At 45.6% G+C, this 18,390-nt stretch overlaps 1 protein-coding gene across 1 annotated transcript in view; it reads left to right on the top strand.

Moving 5' to 3' along the window:
• Positions 1–2,529, top strand: part of PARVA (parvin alpha) — a 177,244-nt gene extending 174,715 nt beyond the window's left edge. The window contains exon 13 of the mRNA XM_064288419.1: positions 203–2,529. Within this exon, the coding sequence (XP_064144489.1) occupies positions 203–279 (77 nt within the window). The 3' untranslated portion in view covers positions 280–2,529. The remainder of the gene's footprint in view (positions 1–202) is intronic.
• Positions 2,530–18,390: the final 15,861 nt, after the last annotated feature.

The raw sequence follows: 18,390 nt of genomic DNA, 5'->3' as shown, positions 1-18,390 counted from the left end.
GCCCCTCTATACCTAAGAAGCAATACTCTTCTCTCCCAGCAGATCAGGGCGTTCCTCAGGAGCACAGGATGATGGGCTGTGGGTGAGCGCAGCAGCCACCCAGGACTATGCTGGACGCACGAGGGTGGGTGGTGGATGAAGGAGACAACGGCTGCCAACTTTGGCCCACTGAAGCAATGTGTGGGTTTTGTTTCCTGTGCAGACATTGTCAACTGTGACCTGAAGTCCACACTGCGAGTGCTGTACAACCTCTTCACCAAGTACCGGAATGTGGAGTGAGGGGCCGCCCTGGGCTCCCCACTGCCCAGAAGTTCTTGCTGCGGGCAGACTGGACCGTCCTCCAAACCATCTTAACCTGCTTATTCCTGTTTCCTATTGTGTGCACTCCCACAAGTCCACCTACAACCCAGTGATACTGGGAATTGAAATTAGGAAGGAAATGATCAATAACTCAGTGGGCTAGCCAGACCTCCCAGAGCCTGGGGAGTGACCCAGCAGTGGCTTGGGAAGGTTGTTCCCTTCCTAGTGCCAGGTCCAGATTTCCTTCAGTATGGTTTGAGAGCTAGCTTTGGCAAAAGAGAGATGCCAGAGAATAGTTACCATTTAATGGGTATAACTGTGTGCTGGGCACCGCACTAGTTGCTCTGATGTGCTCTAGCTCACTTACTCCTCATGACTGCCATTGAAGTGGGTGTTATAGGCCCCTTTTACAGACAAGGAACCTGAGGCTCAGAGAGGTTCAGTAACTTACCAGAAGCTTAGATTTGCTTTTCCTCTTTGAACAACATGTTTGTTAATAAGTAGCCAGTTACTTCCCATGCTTGGTGCATTGTAAAGTTTTGTGTAAAGTGTGTGTGTATGTGTGTGTGCATGTGTGTGCGCATGCGTGTGAGTCCTCAGAGAAGATGCAAGCCCACGGATCTCACCACCGGGGCAGGCAAGACCAGGGCTTAGTGATTCACGCTGAAATTGGCAAATCTAATTTAACCCTATTAATAGTATGTGTGTGGCAGGAGTCATGTCCCTCAAATCCTTTGTGCAAATGAAAATTACTCTTAATTCCTTCAGATTTGTAATAACCCATATTCTGATTTCAGGGTGACATTTGGGAAGGATTCTGTTTAGAATTAATGGAGTGGTACATTTTGCAACCTTTTTGCTTGATTGCATGTAATGGAAATGCCCTATATTTTCCTACAAAATAAGTACTCAATTCATTATCGTTAGGCAAATGTACAGTCTATTCAGGCAGGCAGAGAGCTGGGCACAGGCCCATGTGAGCATCACTTGGGAAGTAGGGCTCTTCAGCAGGGACCCTTGAACTTTAAAGAAAGGAACTCCTTTTTGCCTTCTAATTGATCATTTAGACCATTTCTGGCTAAGTCTGCCCACATGCAATTACCGGCTAATTCAGGCAAGGAAAAATGTAAGTCATTTAGACCAAAGTCAAGCAGCTTCCTTGCATGGGTTACTCGAGGGGTTGTGGTTACTTGTATCTCCTCTTCATGAACCCAACTTTGAAATGTAGGGCTGTGGTTATCCCAGGCTACTGGGTCCTATAGGCATAGGAAAGGGGTTGAAGAGGGTAGTTAGGGGGACAGGAAGTGTGGGGAAGTATTTACACACATAACATATAAGGGGTCACTCTCAGAGACAGACAGATGGGGTTTGTGGTGATTATAATTTGTACCCTTAAATTGACCAAGGCCTTGGAATAAATAATCACTCGTGCTAAAGGTCTCTGGGTGCTGCAAATGGGTTGCTCTCGGCTGGTAACCGAAAGGTTGGCTGTTAGAAGCCACCCAGTGACACCATGGGAGAAAGTTCTGGCAGTCTGCTTCCATAAAGATTACAACCAAGAAAACCCTGTGGAGCAGTTCTACTCCGTAACACATGGGGTCACCATGAGTCGTCATTAACTCGACGACACACAAGAGTTGACATTATATCTTCATTATAGAATTTTCATAAATATACCAGATAGATATCAGCCTGTGGACCGTCTTCCATCTGTTTTCCGCTGGAGGCCTGTGCCTGCCTTGTCACCACTTTAGGCCCATTGCACAAAGCCCGTCCCTAGTTTGCATTTGAGGAATTCATTGTGATCTCTATCTACACCAGCCAAAGTTAGGCCTCTGGCATTGTCCAAAACATTCCATTCAGCTCTCTCATCATTCTTACAGTCTATCTGCAGTAACTCAGAGCCCGTAAAACTTAAACTACACATTTCTTTGGATATTTTGTGCTAAGAGAGAATTGTTACTCAGTTGCCATAATGAGCATTGAAAATGTAAAGGCAGTCTATTCTCTTGTGTCTGTTTATGTAAAAGAACACAATTCTTTATTTACATAATTAGTGAATATTATGTTTTTCTTAATGAAACACTAAGCAGCATAGTATTTCCATTTGCTCTCTTTTAAATTCCTGATAGCAAATCAAGATTAATAATTGCTTTGTCTCCTTGAGCAATACTAAAGCAGTATGAAATAAGAGAAATGCATTCATTTAAACATGCTTTGCTAGAAGAATTTTGTCTCCTTTTTTGTCTTTTTTTTTTTTTTCCAAGCTGCAAATGTACACAGGCCCTTATTAAGAGCACCTCCTTTTGTATATTTACATATATACGATATGAAAGCATATTGGAACATTCAGAGTTTTTCAGTAAGAGGCCTAATTTATCAGCAATTCTGTTTCAGAGCTGAGGTCTTTGCCTCAGTCCAGAACCCCAGGGCCTGGGCCTAGGCCTGGCTTTATAACCCTGTTGTCTCATTCAGAGATTTTCTTTTAAATTCTGGGATCTCCTACTTAATAAACAGCTAGTGTTTTTGAAGGGAACAAAAGGCATCAGAGCAACAAGTAAACTAATCTTAACCTTCAGCTCTTTAAAAAAAGAAATCAAGACAAAAATCAAGGCTCCACAGGCTTACTGGGTAATTTTTCTTTTTAAATTTAAAGGGATTGATATATTTAATAGGTAATGAGTAAATGGTGCAAAATTCAAAAAACACAAGTGGGTACTGTCTTAAGCTGGGTTCTCTAGAGATGCAAAACCAGTAAAGCATATAAATATATCGAGAGAGAGGTTTATATCAAGGAAATGGTTCACGCAGTTGTAGAGGCTGGAATGTCCCAAGTCCTTGAATCAGGATAGAGACTTGTCCTGAGTCACATAGCCACAGGGGCTGGAGATCCCAAGATCAGCAGGTTGGAGAGCAGGGCTCTTGTTCACAAGCTGTGAAGATCGACAAATACCAAGATTGGCAGGCAAGACCACAGGTAAGCTGCTAGCTCAAGTCCCAAGAACCAGAGTTCAGACAGGAGCCAGCTGCAGGATCCAGAGCAGGCAAAAGCCAGAATGTCCCTTATGTTTGGATGCAGCCCGCACCCCAAAGGAAACTCCCTTTCAACTGATTGGCTACTCATAGCAGATCCCATCATGGGGGTGATCACATACCAAATCTCAACAGAAGTGAGAAAGCACTGAGAATCACGGCCCAACCAAGTTGACACAGTCTTAACTGTTACAGGTACCTAGTGAAAAAACCTAAATTTCTCCCCCGAGTAACCAGTACCCCTCCTCAGATGTAACTATTTTGATCAGTTTCTTATGTACACCTCCAGAAATACTTTAGGCATATAAAATGAACATATATAATATATATATTATATATGTATATCTCTTCATTGTTTTTTCTTACATAAATAGCATATTATACATACTGTCACGCACATGGCATTTTTCACTTACCGTTATATCTTGGAGATTGTTTTATATTGGGTGTTATAGAAAAGGAGCCCCTTGGTGGCATGATAGTCAAGTGCTCGGCTGCTAACCAAAGGGTTGGCAGTTCAAACCCACCCAGCAGCTCTGTGGGAGAAAGACATGGCGATCTGCTTCCGTAAAGATTACAGCCTAGGAAACCCTATGGAGCAGTTCTACTCTGTCACATGGGGTCAGAGTCGAAATCAACTCAATGGCACCTAACGACACCATTTTTTTTTAATCCTTTCATGTTTTAAAATGAGAATGTGAACACGTTGTAAATCCAAATGTATATGTCCTGTCTATCTGGGCTAGGGAATGACAAAATGAAACCCCTACCAGAAGGAGCTAATGCAGCCTCAATAGTGACTTCAAAAGTAGAGACTGAGACCTATAGAGGGGCAGGGGCAGGTGTGTTACCAGAGACGTTCTCATGTGCCCTGAACTGAATTAAAAAAAAAAGAAAAAGTCCTGCCTTTGATTATCATGGTGAGTTCAGTGCTGTTTGATTAAACTTTCATTTTTTCGTATTACTGAGGCTACTAATTTGTAATCTGAGAAAGTATTAAAAAAAAAACTTGTTGCTGTCAAGTCGATTCCAACTCATAGCAATGCTATAGGACAGAGTAGAATTGCCCCATAGGGCTTCCAAGGCTGTAATCTTTACGGAAGCAGACTGCCACATCTGCCTCCCTCGGAGCGGTTACTAAATACAGTATTTTGCTATGAGGTCCAGCTGCCATTCATTGTTTGTCTACTATATTTAAAAGCTCCTATTTCACATGTGCATGGACAGAATTGACATTTCTGAAATCTAGGAGAAGGATTCTTTGTTATCAGCCCATCATCAGTGTCGCCTTGAGTTGGTAGTGGTTTTCAATTGCAGTTATCGGTACTTTTTCATTATGAATTACTGTTAACTTTATCATTATCAGTTTATTTTGTTGTGGGTTGCTTGGCTGACCCTGCAGAGTATACTGAAGCTTTTTTTGCATCAACAAGAATTCTGGGGCTGTAATTTTCCAATAACTAGAGTCTAAGACATGTATACATTGTGGTTCAAATGTGAACCATCCACACTCCAGTGCTAAAGGAAATGTATACATAAGCCACTCTCCCCCAAATTATCACTAATTTATTTTTCCACTGGAAAACGAAACTAGGTGGAGTTGGTAGGTCAAGCAGTTTTTGCCTTGCCTAAGTATGGGGGCTGGGGACATTGGTCGTTCTGTGGTAGGATTCTTGCCTTCCATGCAGGGGACCTGGGTTCAATTCTCAGCCGATGCACCTCGTGTGTCGCCACTACTTATCTGTCAGCAAAGGCTTGCGTGTCGCTGTGATGCTGAACAGGTTTCAGCAGAGATTTCAGACTAAGACAGATTAAGAAGAAAGGCTTGGCAATTTACTTTCAAAAATCAGCCAGCAAAAACCCTATGGATCACAGCAGTCCGATCTGCGACCAATTGTAGGGACGGCGCAGGACTGGGCAGTGTTTCGTTCTGTTGTGCATAGGGTCACTGTGGGTCAGAACCGACTTGACGGCACCTGACAACAACAACAACTAGTGGGGGCTGATGAAAGAAAATTGAGATCCGCTGCCTTTTATACAGCCCCATCTCAAGAGCCCTACCTGTATAGTATATCCTGGGTATATAAGAGGGGCTAGGTCTTTAAACCTTAACTAATTCTAATGTTGAATGCAATTTCTCCCATCAAATTCACTTAGGTCTATTAGAAGATTCCAGAGAATTCCTTTGTATGCTGAGAACAAAAGAACTGCACTAAGATGTGAATCCTGGTAGTGGCTGGGCTCACTCACTGGCTAAGGGCCCTACCTCCATAGAGCAGCTTCCCAGTGCTTGCAGATTCAAGTCTCAACAAAAGACAAGTTAGCGTGAGTCATGAACCTTCTGAGTTGCTCCCAGTTGTAACTGGGAAGGTTACTCTGCAAACATCAACTTTCTACTGGTTTTTTTTTTCCTTAAAAATATAAACCCAGGCTAGCTCCAATATTTGCTCATCCCTCGTCTTTGCTACAGTGAAAGTTGCAGATGTGAATGTGTACATATGTGTTCATGTATTCATGATGGCAGCAACGCAACCTCGAGGGTGATCAGTGCCAGATGAGCAGCCCCCAAACCAAGCTTGACAGTCTTGAGAATTTCAGGCTTCCTTAGTTGGAAGCCACTGTAAAGTATCTCTTAAAGTACATTGTGCTGGATGTTAGGTAGGGGGGAAAAAGTCACATTCAATTAAGTTTGGGGGACATGAGGCTAAAGAAAATTAAACTAGCTTTCTTAGGCTTTGTTTTTGTCTTCTAATTGGAAGCCTTCTCAGAGTCTCCAACACTAATGAATTATGAATCCCTAAAGGGAGACAAAGTTCTGATCTGCAACTGATCGTGGGGATGGCGTGGGACTGGGCAGCATTTCATTCTGTTGTGCATGGGATCACCATGAGTCAGTGGCTAACTCCGTGGCAACTAATAACAACAATAAGGGAGACAGAGAATACAGCACGTCCCAAATGTGTTTGACGTATTTGCCCACCGAGAAATTCAGAGGACGGGTGCTCTGTGGAACTTATCCATTCATTTAACTATTTAGCCATTATCTTCAACAAGTGTGTGTTGAGTGCTTACAATATGTTAGGTGCTGTGTGTTCATTCGTAAGAGTCACTTTGTGGAGTTTATAGTCTAATGGGGGAGACTCGTGAAAAATAATATTTACAAATTGTGGTAACTGCTATGGAAGACAAGTGCAAAAAACTATGAAAGAGTTCTGTTTTTAGAGCTTGAGGTCAAGAGAAGTCTCTGGTAAAGTGACACTATAAAGTAGCATGAGTCATCAAGTCACTCAAGTGAAGAGCTTGCCATTCAAGGGAACAACAACAAGGGTGAGGATCCTGGGACAGGAAAAGACTACGTTTCCTCAAGGAAGTGGAAGAAAGCAAAGATGACTAGAGTTCAAAGGGTAAGGGGGGAGAGAGGGTGTCAGATCAGAGGATTGTGGATTTTATCCTAAGAAGAGATTGAAGCAATTTATATTTCTAAAAACCTTCTGGCAACTGTGTGAAAGCTATGTCAGCAGCACGATGGTCTGGGACCTCCCTTCTCCTGTTCATACCATTGTCCTGGCTAGAGCGCAAAGGAGACCATAAGAGGAGATCATTCTGGTCTCAAACATGCTCTGGAAGCCTTGGGTCTACTATTCAATGACGGTGCCTGCTGGGTGGTCCTAATACTCCACCTCCCCGAAGACTACTGAGAGTGTAGGAGCTCCCAGCCAGCTCCCAACCTCTCCATATTTTTCTCCTCTGAGAAGAGCTAAGGGAACTGGACAGATTAGATTTGGCTGCATATTGAAAGAAAGGAAAGGAGAGGACAACCAAGGCGTAAAGTTGATCCATAGGACCATTGCTTCCAACCTTCTCACCAACATGGGCTCCTCCTGTTTTATCCCCATGTGGATTCAATGAGGGAGGAAGGTGTGCTGTCATCCAACCTGGGGGCAGGGCAAGGTAGGCTTCTTGGAGGTAGAATAATTTCATTTTCCAAATTGATACTAAACAGCATGAATTCTGATTGTTATAATGCCTACTACATTGATATGAAGCCTACCAAAAGAGAGTCACTTATGCTCCAGAGTTAGTCTTGTGAAACCTCTTTCACAGCAAGATCTATCACTTCCATTGGGAGTTTTTGAAATACCAGAAATATCCTTGAGAATCCCCATTTGGAAGTTTCTGGGTTGGAAAGCAGCAGATTCCTGCCCCAGAACAATTCTCTCCAAGCAGGCTTCTGTGCCTCGAGCAATCTATATTCTTGCCTCAACTCCCCTGGGCTTCTGCACACATATGGGTACTGACTTTGATACTGGCATTTAAAAGGGCACTTAGGAAATTCTGAGAAGCCCCAATGATTAAGATAAATGATGTTTTATCAGTGAAACACACTTTTCATTTCTTTTTATCGATTTTCATGTTTTCACGTCTTCGGATGCGATTTGTTAGCCCAGGGCAACATTCCAAGACACACAAACATTATTAAGGCAACCGATTTAAAGAGTGTGATGCTTTATTGAGGTGGACAGAACAATAGATAAATATTTAATCTGTTTCACGTTTGCTCTCTAAGGGAGCCAGGGTTGAACTCATACAACTTTCTGGCTGTTATGTGTCTTCCTGTAAACCCTGACAATGGCCTCACTCCCCCTCTAGGAACATAGTTCCTGCCCTTTGCAAACATTTGTCACTGTTTCTGAAAAGCAGCTCCTGGAAGCCTTTTCTCACTCAAGCTTCAGAGGTAACTACTTTTTTTTTTTTAGTAATGATATTGGAGAGGCAGTGGTGGTTCAGTGATAGAATTCTCACCTTCCATGCCAAAGATCTGGATTTGATTCCCAGACAGCTCACCTCATGTGCAGCTACCACTCATCTGGTCATCGGGGCTTGTGTGTTGCTGTGATGCTCAACAGGTTTCAGTGGAGCTTCCAGGCTAAGATGGACTAGGAAGAAAGGCCTGCTGATCTGCTTCCAAAAATCAGCCAGTGAAAACCCTATGGATCACAACGGTCCTATCTGTAACCAACCATGGGGATGGCCCATGACCAGGCAATGTTTTGTTCCTTTTAGTTAGTGGGTCACCATGAGTTGGGGGCCAACGAAATGGCAGCTAACAACAGCAGTGATATTGGGGAAATAAACTCACTGAGCTAAGGACATTTAACTTAAAATAATGGTCGGTAAGATGACTGGTGACAAGCCCTTACACTAGGTTACTGGAGACTATGGACCTGTCAACTCTTCTGCATTCTGAGCTCTCTGGTTGATGCAGTGCACCTAGGCAGTGGTTCCATTCTCAGTGCCATGTCTGAGCCCGTAGTTTCTCCATCCTTAGTTCTCCCAGCTAATTCTCATATTGGCCTCCTATCTTGCATTGGAATTGTGTGTTGTCCAGACCCGTGACCAAGTCTATAATTGCCTTTGAGAGTCCAATCTTGCCATCAACAGCTATAATCAAGTAGATCTGCCAGATTGTTTTACTTTATTACAATTCACCCATTCACTCATCTTCATTTATGAATTAAATGACTTTTTGACCCATGTACCTTCAGTGTGACTTGTTAATGAGCTAAAGAGCTTTATCTTTTGTTCTTTTCGTGATGATTCCAATCCCCATATGAAATGTTCTCACACATGGCACCATGGGTCTGCCCTGGCATTGATGAGGTGGGACTCCAAACACCATGAGACTAGAAGAATTCTAATCAACTCCCAGGGCCAGGTCCCAAACAGCCATAATGATTTAAGTCAGGGAATGTATGTGGAATACGTGGTCTGTGTTCGGCACCATTCTATGCACAAAACAGGCCTGAGAGTGCAGGATCCCTTCCCAAATGGTTCTTCCATCCTAATAGGGGTCACAGATCCAGATACTTGAAATAATTCAGTGGCATGATGAGATGGCACCGGATACTTTTGAGGGCCTCTTGTTCAATTCTCCCAGAAAATACCCTAGCCCCACCTGCCATGTAATCTTTGTGGGCGTCTGTGTCCAAAGTAAGCAACTTCGTGTTCCGTGTAGGTTTGCTGCTACAAAAGCCACACAACTCACTCTAAAGTCAAATGGAGATTTAGGGTCATTTTTCTAAAGTCTCGCTTATTGATGACAGCTGCAAAATCACTGCCTTGACCCCACAGATTCCAGATAGCCATCAAGGACCCAAAGACCAGCCTGAGGTCCACTGCCAGTCCTTTTGATTCCGTCCTAACACTCAAAGTTCCCTTGGTTCTTCAAACCCACCCACTGTTAGGCTTCTCTGCTGCTGTTCTCTAGCACAGAATTGCTGGAGAAATCATAGAATGGACAAGCGTTGGCCAACTACTTAGTCATCCTTCAATTGCCACTGGGTGCTCCCTGCTTCTGAGAGTCCTCCCTCACCTAGCATAGACTGCCTTTATCTCTCCGTGCCCCTTGTTATGGAATGAATTATGTCCCCTAAAAATCTGTTGAATTCCTGGCCCTTGTACTGATGAATGTGACCCTGTTTAGAAATAGGGTTTTTCTCTGTTATGTTAATGAGATCATACCAGTATAGGGCAGGTCCTAAACCTGAGTTATAAAAAGACCAGAATAGACATAGAGACACACACACAAAGGAGGACAGACACCATGTGAGGATCGTCTACAATTGTGCCAAAGATTGCTGAGGAACTAAGGAATGCCCGGGGCTACCGACGAGAAAGCAAACAACATGGCCAAAACTTCTAAACTATGAGAAAATAAATATCTGTTCTTTAAAGCCACCCACTTGTGGTATTTGTGTTACAGTGGCGCTAGGTGACGGTACACCCCTCCTCTCGCTTTCTCCCTCCATAAGTCTTCACCTCTTCCTTCGCTAAGAAAATCAAAGCTGTTTGCTTCATGTCTTTTCCGCAGCATCTCAACATCTCAGGCCGTTGTCGTGGCCTCCCTTCAACTCTTCCTGCCTCTATTCCAAGGTGCCTCTTCCTCACCTGCCTCCTCCAGGACAAGCTCCCTTGTCCTGTGAACTTAAACGTCCCTTCTCCTCCAGCATCTTTGCCTTTCACTCCAAACATACCCAGATTTCTAGGATGAAAAAATACTTGCACTTGGGCCAACTCTTGCTGCAGTTCCATCTTCAGCCCAGTTTCATTTCTTCCTTGAGACAATTGCCTCAATATCTATAGATCCATGTCAATTCCATTTTCTTCCTTTCCTTTTCTTTTCTAAACTTCTTAAATCTAGCTCTACTTTTCCAAAAGCTGAAATTGCTCTCTGAGTGGTCAGCACTGAATCCCGTGGGCTGGCCCTAATCCCCCTTTCCTTGGCTCTCTGCAACATCTAGCCTTGCAGCCATCTCCTCCTTCCAGAACTCAGCTGCCAAGGTTTCAGAGACTGTACATTCTTATGCTTCTCTCTCATTCTTGGGCATGGCTCTGTGTGCTTCTAGGTGTGGTATTTTCTTCTCCCCAGCTGCTAAATATGAATGCATATTTCCCTGGGGGTGTCCTCCAAACTTCTCTCCCAATTGTCTCTCCCTGGCTTCCATTACTGTGTAGCCCTCTCTGCCTCCAGCCCCAACATCTCACCCAGGTCCATTGGGGTATGCCCAGCTTTACAGTAAAAAAAAAAAAAAAAAAAAAATTTTGTTTTAGTACCTCCTCTTAAATAGCCTACCCCAAGTTCCACTTGGCATACCCCAAACCTGCTCCTCCTTCAGACATCTCTTGTCTCTTCCCGAGGTGCCACTTTCTTCTCAGACACCTTCACTTTCAAACCCACAGGGTAGTTCTGAATTTTCTGCTCCCTCCCACTGACCTCCCCCTCTGACACATCCAGTCAGTTCTGTTGATTGTTTTTCACAAACCACCTGTTTTGCATTGATCCTCTCCTCTCTAGGCCCCCAAATATTGCTGTAATTCAGGCCTCACCCTCTCATGCCTGGATATTGCAGCAGTCTCCTAATTAGTTTCTTTTTGGACTAATCCATCCTGCACATGTTCCCTGCTTAACTTTCTTAGAGCACAGTTCAGATGACCTCACGCCCCTCACAAATACTAACAGTGCTTGTTGAGAAATTACTGTGGGCACTGTATACAAATAATATTCACCAACTGTATGAGGTAGGTACTGATATCATTCCCATTTTACAGGTGGAAAAATGAAAGCCCAGAGAGATTTAGTGACTTGCATACAGGTCATATGCCGGGGAAGTGACAGCTGGGCTTTGAGCCCAGGCAGCCTGGCTCCAGAGCTCATGTTCTAACCACTTGCATGCAGTACTTCTTCCTCAGAAGAACCAGGTTCCAGCCTGTCTGACCAACCACTGACCATTTGCACCCAGAGAGAACTTTCTGTTTGCTAGAGTACTGTTGTTTCCTGCCAGCAGCTGTTCTCCTTTGCCTTGTTTTCAAATGGAATTCCTGAAACAACCAGGCTGTGAACTGATAAGATTATTACTCTTTCATTTAGTCTTCATTTTTTCAAGAAATATTCAAACGTTACCTATGGTGCCAGGCACTATGTTAGGCCTGGGAGAGTGCCACAGTGACCAAAATAGTGACCAAAACTCTCTCATGTGCTTACACTCTAGTGACTTCCAAGCCCTGCTACTTTTCTCTTACCCCCCAATTCAGAACCCCCATGGAACTGGGCAGCATCTCCTCCATGCTTCTGCTCTGTCTTGGCTCTCCCCAACCTCAATCCCTACTACCAGTTACCAGTTGCCATTGAGTCGATTCCAGCTCATGGGGACCCGTTGATGTGTGTTTGAGTAGAACTGTGCTTTATAGAGTTTTCAGTGGCAGATTTTTTGGAAGTAGATCACCAGGCCTTTCTTCCAAGGTGCCTCTGGGTGGAATCAAACTGCCAACCTTTCAGTTAGCAGCTAAGTGTGTTAACTATCTGCACCGCCCAAATCCCTGCTAACCCAAAACCAAACTCACTGCCATTAAGTTGATTCTGGCTCATAGTAACCCTATAGGACAGAGTAGAACTGCCTCATGGGGTTCCCAAGACTATAATCTTTATGGAAACAGACTGCCACATCGTTCTCCCATGGAACAGCTGGTGGGTTCGAACCACTGACCTTTTGGTTAGCAGCAAAGTGCCACCAGGGCTTCTTCAAAATTTCTTATTCTCTGGGATCAGATCTTCTTTGATTGTATCATATGTAACCCATCCCCTACCAAAACTTTTTAGAAGCAAAAGACCTGGACTCAAGCCCTGGCACACATAAGCTGTGTGGTATTGGTCAAGTCACTTTACCTCTCTGAGCCTTTTTCTTTAGTAAGGATGTAAGGATGTTTTGTCACACTGTTGAACACTGGGTTTGATTTTATTTGTCAGGCTCAGAAGATGTCTCCTTCCTACCTTGCCCTCAACAGGCCTACCTTCAAGCCATGCTCCAACTGGGGTTAGTCACCATCCCAGCCCAAGGAGAACCATTTTATAGCCCAGTGCTTGGCAAGAGTACCAAATAAAATTGTGGCTGTTATGTTCTGTGAACTCAAAAGTTCTATGACACATATAAGTTCTTGTTGCTCTTATTATTCCTACAAGCATTAGACCAGGATTGGCAAATAGCAGCCTGTTTACTATACAACTCACACACCTATGGCAGACATTGCTAATCAACCCAGCACTCTTTCCCTTCAGATTGGCTAATAATGTCTGCAGTGACCTGAGAGGAAGGCAGGAATATGGCAAGGAAAGCTACGCGCCACTGTGGCACTGCACAATTTGTAGCTTAGGATATGAACACAAGGCCCCAAAAAAGTGCCCGAATGCTAATAACTGGCCCTGTTTGGATCAGATAGCCACCCCTGGGCTAATTAGCCATGATTAAGGATAGGGCCAAGAGGCAGAATCTATAAGAAGATAGTAGGTACCGTTCAAACCAGATCTTTAGAGTGAGGAAGGAAACATCTGTTAGAAGAAAGTATGTTGTTCTGGTCAGGTGGAACTCTTGCTGTCCTCTAGAAAAGCCACTAGTCTAGGTTCTGAGGGTAGTACCAAGCCCATGTTAGAAACAAGCACACAAGGCCAGAGAGGTTAAGTGATGTGACCAAGATGACTCCCTAGAAAGGGCTAGAACCATCTAACTCCAGCTTTTTACCTTTGGGCAGACAGGCAAGTTCTCCACATGCATTACCCAGCCAAACTCACAGAGGCCTCAGACCTCTGCAGCCAGAGGGAAGCCCTAGAAAGTGAGACCCAGGGATCCCTTGGCTAGGTTCTAAGAGCTGAGAAGCAACCACAGTGAAATCCAGAAGGCACTTTAGAAAAGTCTGCAGTTTGGGAACAAGCTCATTAAGTCATAAATGTTTCAAATTCCTCAGCTTTTGCTTTCAGTGTTTGGCAGCCCTCGGCAGTGTATGAGTACTCATTGATAGGCGCTGACTCTCCTGGGCTGGGGATGGCCAGGCCAGACCAGGCCAGCACAGAGACTGAGGAGTCAACACGCCTCTCCTGGAGAAAAGTCTGGAGGCTGGAAGGGCTTGTGCAGTGGGTACTATGGTGCCCACCCCGCTCCCTCTTAGGACTGAGGCACTCATTTTCGCAGCTGCCAGAAGGGTTGCCCAGTGACAATCACAGCTGCCTCCTACTCCAGGAAGTGCCCTCAGCTGAAGGAAGCTGATGGCTCCAAGTCTCCAGCCCCTGCCTTTCCTGGGTTGCCAATGACTGGTTAATGTGGGACACAAAGTCCTGTCTCCAAGCTTCAATCTGGGACATCTCTGAAGGGCCGTCTGGCTTCAGAGCTTCCCACAGAAACAATGAAGGCTACGCTTGCCACCACATCACAATTCAGCTTCCCTCTCCACCCACTCCCACAGTGGTCACTCCCTCACAGGTGTTCTGTGATCACTCCCCAATCAGCCTCCTGCTTGTCACCCTCCACCTCAGAGCCTGCTTCCCAGGAGCCCAGCCTGTGACAGCTTGGAGGGAAAAAGTGGAAGGAAGCATTCTGGGGTCTAGATGCTCAGGACCCTTATAAATAGCCTAATCCACCCTGTCACAGGTGGAAATAACTTGCCCAAGGCCATGTAGCTGATTGGTGGCAAAGCTGGGACCAGGGTTCTCTGACCCCTTGCTCTCCATCTCTCAGTCTAGAATTCTTGGTGAATAAAATACCTGGAAAGAAGGGCTGAGTGGTCCTTGTATAGAAGAGAGAAGTCTGGGGAGGCTCAGTAGACCCAGTCTGGAGAAACAGCAGAGTTCAAGTTTGAGTGGATACCGAAAAAGAAGCTTCAGCTGGGAACCAGCTTCCTTAGGAGACAGTGGGATGTGTTTAAAGGCATAATTCAAAGGCCCAGGTTCAAGTCCTGACTTTACCACTTATTAACTCTGTGACAATAGGCAAGTTGCTGAATCCTTCTGAGCCTTAACATCCCAAACCGTAAACGTGGAAATAAACCCCTGCCGGCTTGGTGTAAGGTATAAATTAAATGAGATGAGGAATCACAGTGCCTGGAATTCAATAGATACTTGTTACCTTCCTTTCTCAGCCACCCAGAAAATGGAAGGAAATGGCACAACTTAGCACAAAGGGGTGGAAATAGAAGTGAAAAAGCAAATGAGCTAAGCTTATCTCAGGAGATGGGTTGCCTTCAAAACCATACCCCTAAACGAGGCCTGAGGGAGGTCTGCAAGAATCTCAGAAATACTTCAAGACAAGTAACATGAGACTGTCGAGTGACCTGATACGAGCATCTAGGGATGACTCGGACTCGGGGTGGAACAGGGCTCTTCATGTTCCAATGCAAGTAGCAACCACCACCCCAGGTCCCTGTGGCAGCTGGGTCTTCGTGTCTCAGCAAACACTTCTTCAAAGGGCGGCCAGTGGCTTCCAGGTGCCCTGGTGGTTGGGACAAGCATGTAGGGTAAAACCTTGTGCATGCAACCTCCTCTGAGTGGGGGCTGGGCTTCTCATTAATTAAATGAGGGAGGTGAATTGGGTACTGAGGGATGAACCCTGGGCTCTGCCGTTTGTTGCTCTTTGTCTCCTTCACTCATCTGCACAACAGGAAAATAGGGGTGATGGTAAGCTCCACTTCACAGAGTTTCTATGCAGACTCAGAAAGAACACATGGAACATGAAAAAACGTAAGCCAAATGGTAAAATGCCACAGCTGCTTTCCCCAAGGCTGCTGCCCAGTGTTGCTCAGTAAAGAAGCCACAGTAGAGAAGTGACTCTTCCCATCAAAGGCAGAGGAAGAGATAACCCTTCTCAGCCCTGGAGCAGGAAGGTACATATGCTGCTGATTGGGATGGAGAACACAGATACCCAGACCCTAAAACTTAGTGCTAGATTTATGGGGAGCAAAGGCATTTGGGGATTTGGGTGGCAGACAAGTTCCATGGTGACTAATTCACCAAGACAGCACTCAGAGCAAACTCGAAGCCACGCAGAAGCTGAGAATTCCCTGCAGATCTGTGGAACGAGCATCCCAGAGAAACTGAAGCAAAGAGACCCAAGGCTGGGAATGATAGAAACTGGCAGGAGAGGGATACTGCCTAAGCCAGGGCAGAGATAACTTCCCCCATAGCTCGCTGATCCTTCCAGCCCCATACTGGAACCAGGTAAGGCTCTCAGAGCGTGAGATCAGTAATTCCCAGTATATCCCCCTGTTATCCTCACTAGAGCCCTTCAAGCGTTGTTGATAAGAGGACCCTACCTGGGCAGACCCTAAGCATAAACTTAACAGAGTCCTTCAGGGGTACAAATGGTTAATGTGCTCAGCTGCTAACCCAAACTCTGGAGGTTCTAATCTACCCAGAGGCTCCTCAGAAGAAAAGCCTGGTGATCTACTTCTGAAAAATCAGCCATTGAAAACCCTGTGGAGCACAGTTCTACTCTGACACATACAGGGTCAACATGAGCCAGAGTCAATTCGATGGCAACTGGTTATAAGCTTAGGAATCCCAGTTCTCACACCAGGCCAATCAAACCAGTTACCTGTTGCCATTGAGTCGATTCTGACTCATAGCAACCCCATAGGACAAAGTAGAATTGCCCCATAGGGTTTCCAAGGCTGTAATCTTTATGGAAGCAGACTGCCACATCTTGCTTCCATGGAGCAGCTCTTGGGTCTGAACCTCTGATCTTTTGGTGGGTTTAAACCGCTGACCTTTCAGTTAGCAGCAGAGTGTTTTAACCACTGTGCCACCAGGGCCCCCTAGGCCAATGAAACAAGCCCCTCAATTCCTAGTCTTTGTCTGAAGACATGACATCTTAAGCAGACTTTCCATCTCTGAGTGTGCTTGCTGGGACTTCAGCCCCCAGCACAATTCCCGGCACCTCACCTGGTGGTGTAGTGTTTAAAGCGCTTGGGTGCTAACCAAAAGGCTAATGATTTGAACCCACCAGGCACTCTGTGGGGAAAAAGATATGACAGCCTGCTTCCATAAGGATTACAGCCTTGGAACCCTGTGGGGCAGTTTTACTCTGTCCTATAGGGCCACTATGAGTCAAAATTGACGGGTTTGGCTTTTGGGCTTGTCAGCCCTCAGTAAATGTTTGTGCTTCGATTCCTCCGTGGGATGCACTGCCATCCACACCCAGGAAGATTGACACGCTCTCCCTACAATTTATGCCAAACCCATTGGAGAAGACTCCTGCCCTAAGCAGCCAAGACCCTGAAGGGGGTCAAGGCCCCAGGTCCCTGCCACATCTTAAAGGAGAAGAGACCAAGCATCCCAACCCCAGGATCTCCAGAACTCAGCCCTGCAGTCAAGCAATGGTTGGGGTCTTCCTCTCCCTTGGGCAGGCCTTCCCCCATACCCCACTGCCCACACCTCTCCTTCCTATTCCACATGGTCTGGGCTTGGTTGGCAAGGACAACGCCTCATACAGTCACTGAGCATCGCCACTGCTCCAGCCCCTGTGCAGGATCCTGCCTGCATAGTGACTATGCAGGGAACTGTAAGTAGGTCTGTGTGGGAATAGAAGGCACAGAGTAGGGTAAGCTTTGAAAGGACAGGAGTTGGGTTGTGGACCTTGAATGCCCAGCTAAGGGATCTGTCTTTCTCCTGATTCAGGAGCCACATGGGTTGTCTAAGCATGGAAGTGATAAGATTGATAAGATCAGGTGTAAGAGTGCACAGAAAAGAAAAGGGAGGCTCTGCTTTCTCCCTGAGCCCAAGTACCCGTGCTCAGCAGCACTCTAGCCACCAGTGCAGTGCCAGTGCGTCTATCAACTCCTGACCACAGAGTCAGGTGCCAGGCTGGCTTTGTTCTTGCCCTCTTCCTCCCTCTATCCCACAGTCACCTTATTCTTCCCAGCATGACAAAGGGATGTGGGTGGTCTTGTCAGACCCAGACTTCAGAATGTACAGAAATGTTAGAACATTGGTCTTGGGCACAGGCAGGTTGGGTTCTAATCCCACATTGCCTTTCAGAGTGGCCTTGAACAGGGTACTACCCGTTTCTGTGCTGGGCTCCATCTCTATAAAATGGCATTGCTCATTGGTCTGAGGGTGCGAGGAGACAATGTGTGTCAAGGCAGCTAACATGTGGCCTAAGGACCCAGAGAGAGCTCAGTGAATGCTTGCTGAATCTGAGTCTGACTAGCAGTTCAGGCTGGGGACCCTGCGGAAGGAAGCCCAGCCAGGCCAGCCCAGAAGAAAAATAGTTCCCTAACTGGGAGAATTCTAGGGATCCCCAGTGTTCTGCAGACCATATCCTGACCCCTGTGATGTCCCCAGGGTGAGAGGAGCAGGGCTCCACTCCAAGGATTTATGGGACTATTAATAGTTGGTGGCAGCAGGTCACTGTCCAAGGGACTCCATGGCCTTTCACCTCTGCTTGGCTGCACTGCTCTTTAGAACCACTTAGAAAGAGTTGTGTTATTTGGGAAAGGAAAGCTGTGGGGGGGGGGGGGCGGGCAGGGGGTGGACTAAAATCTTTCCCACATTGTTTGTTTCCCATCTAAATGTCCATACATGCCAACCCTCTGTTTCCAGCAATCAGTGATGGTGACAAGACAAATAAAAGCCTTTTCTGCTTCTTGTTTTGGTAGAATACAGAGTTTTTATTAAAAAAAAAAAGGGTTTGCACTTGTAAAGCACTTTGACATTTTCTCTTAATCCTTGTATCGAGG

This window comes from Loxodonta africana, chromosome 7 (genome assembly GCF_030014295.1).
Source record: "Loxodonta africana isolate mLoxAfr1 chromosome 7, mLoxAfr1.hap2, whole genome shotgun sequence".
Classification (NCBI taxonomy): Eukaryota; Metazoa; Chordata; class Mammalia; order Proboscidea; family Elephantidae; genus Loxodonta; species Loxodonta africana.
This window is presented reverse-complemented; position numbering and strand designations above follow the sequence as displayed.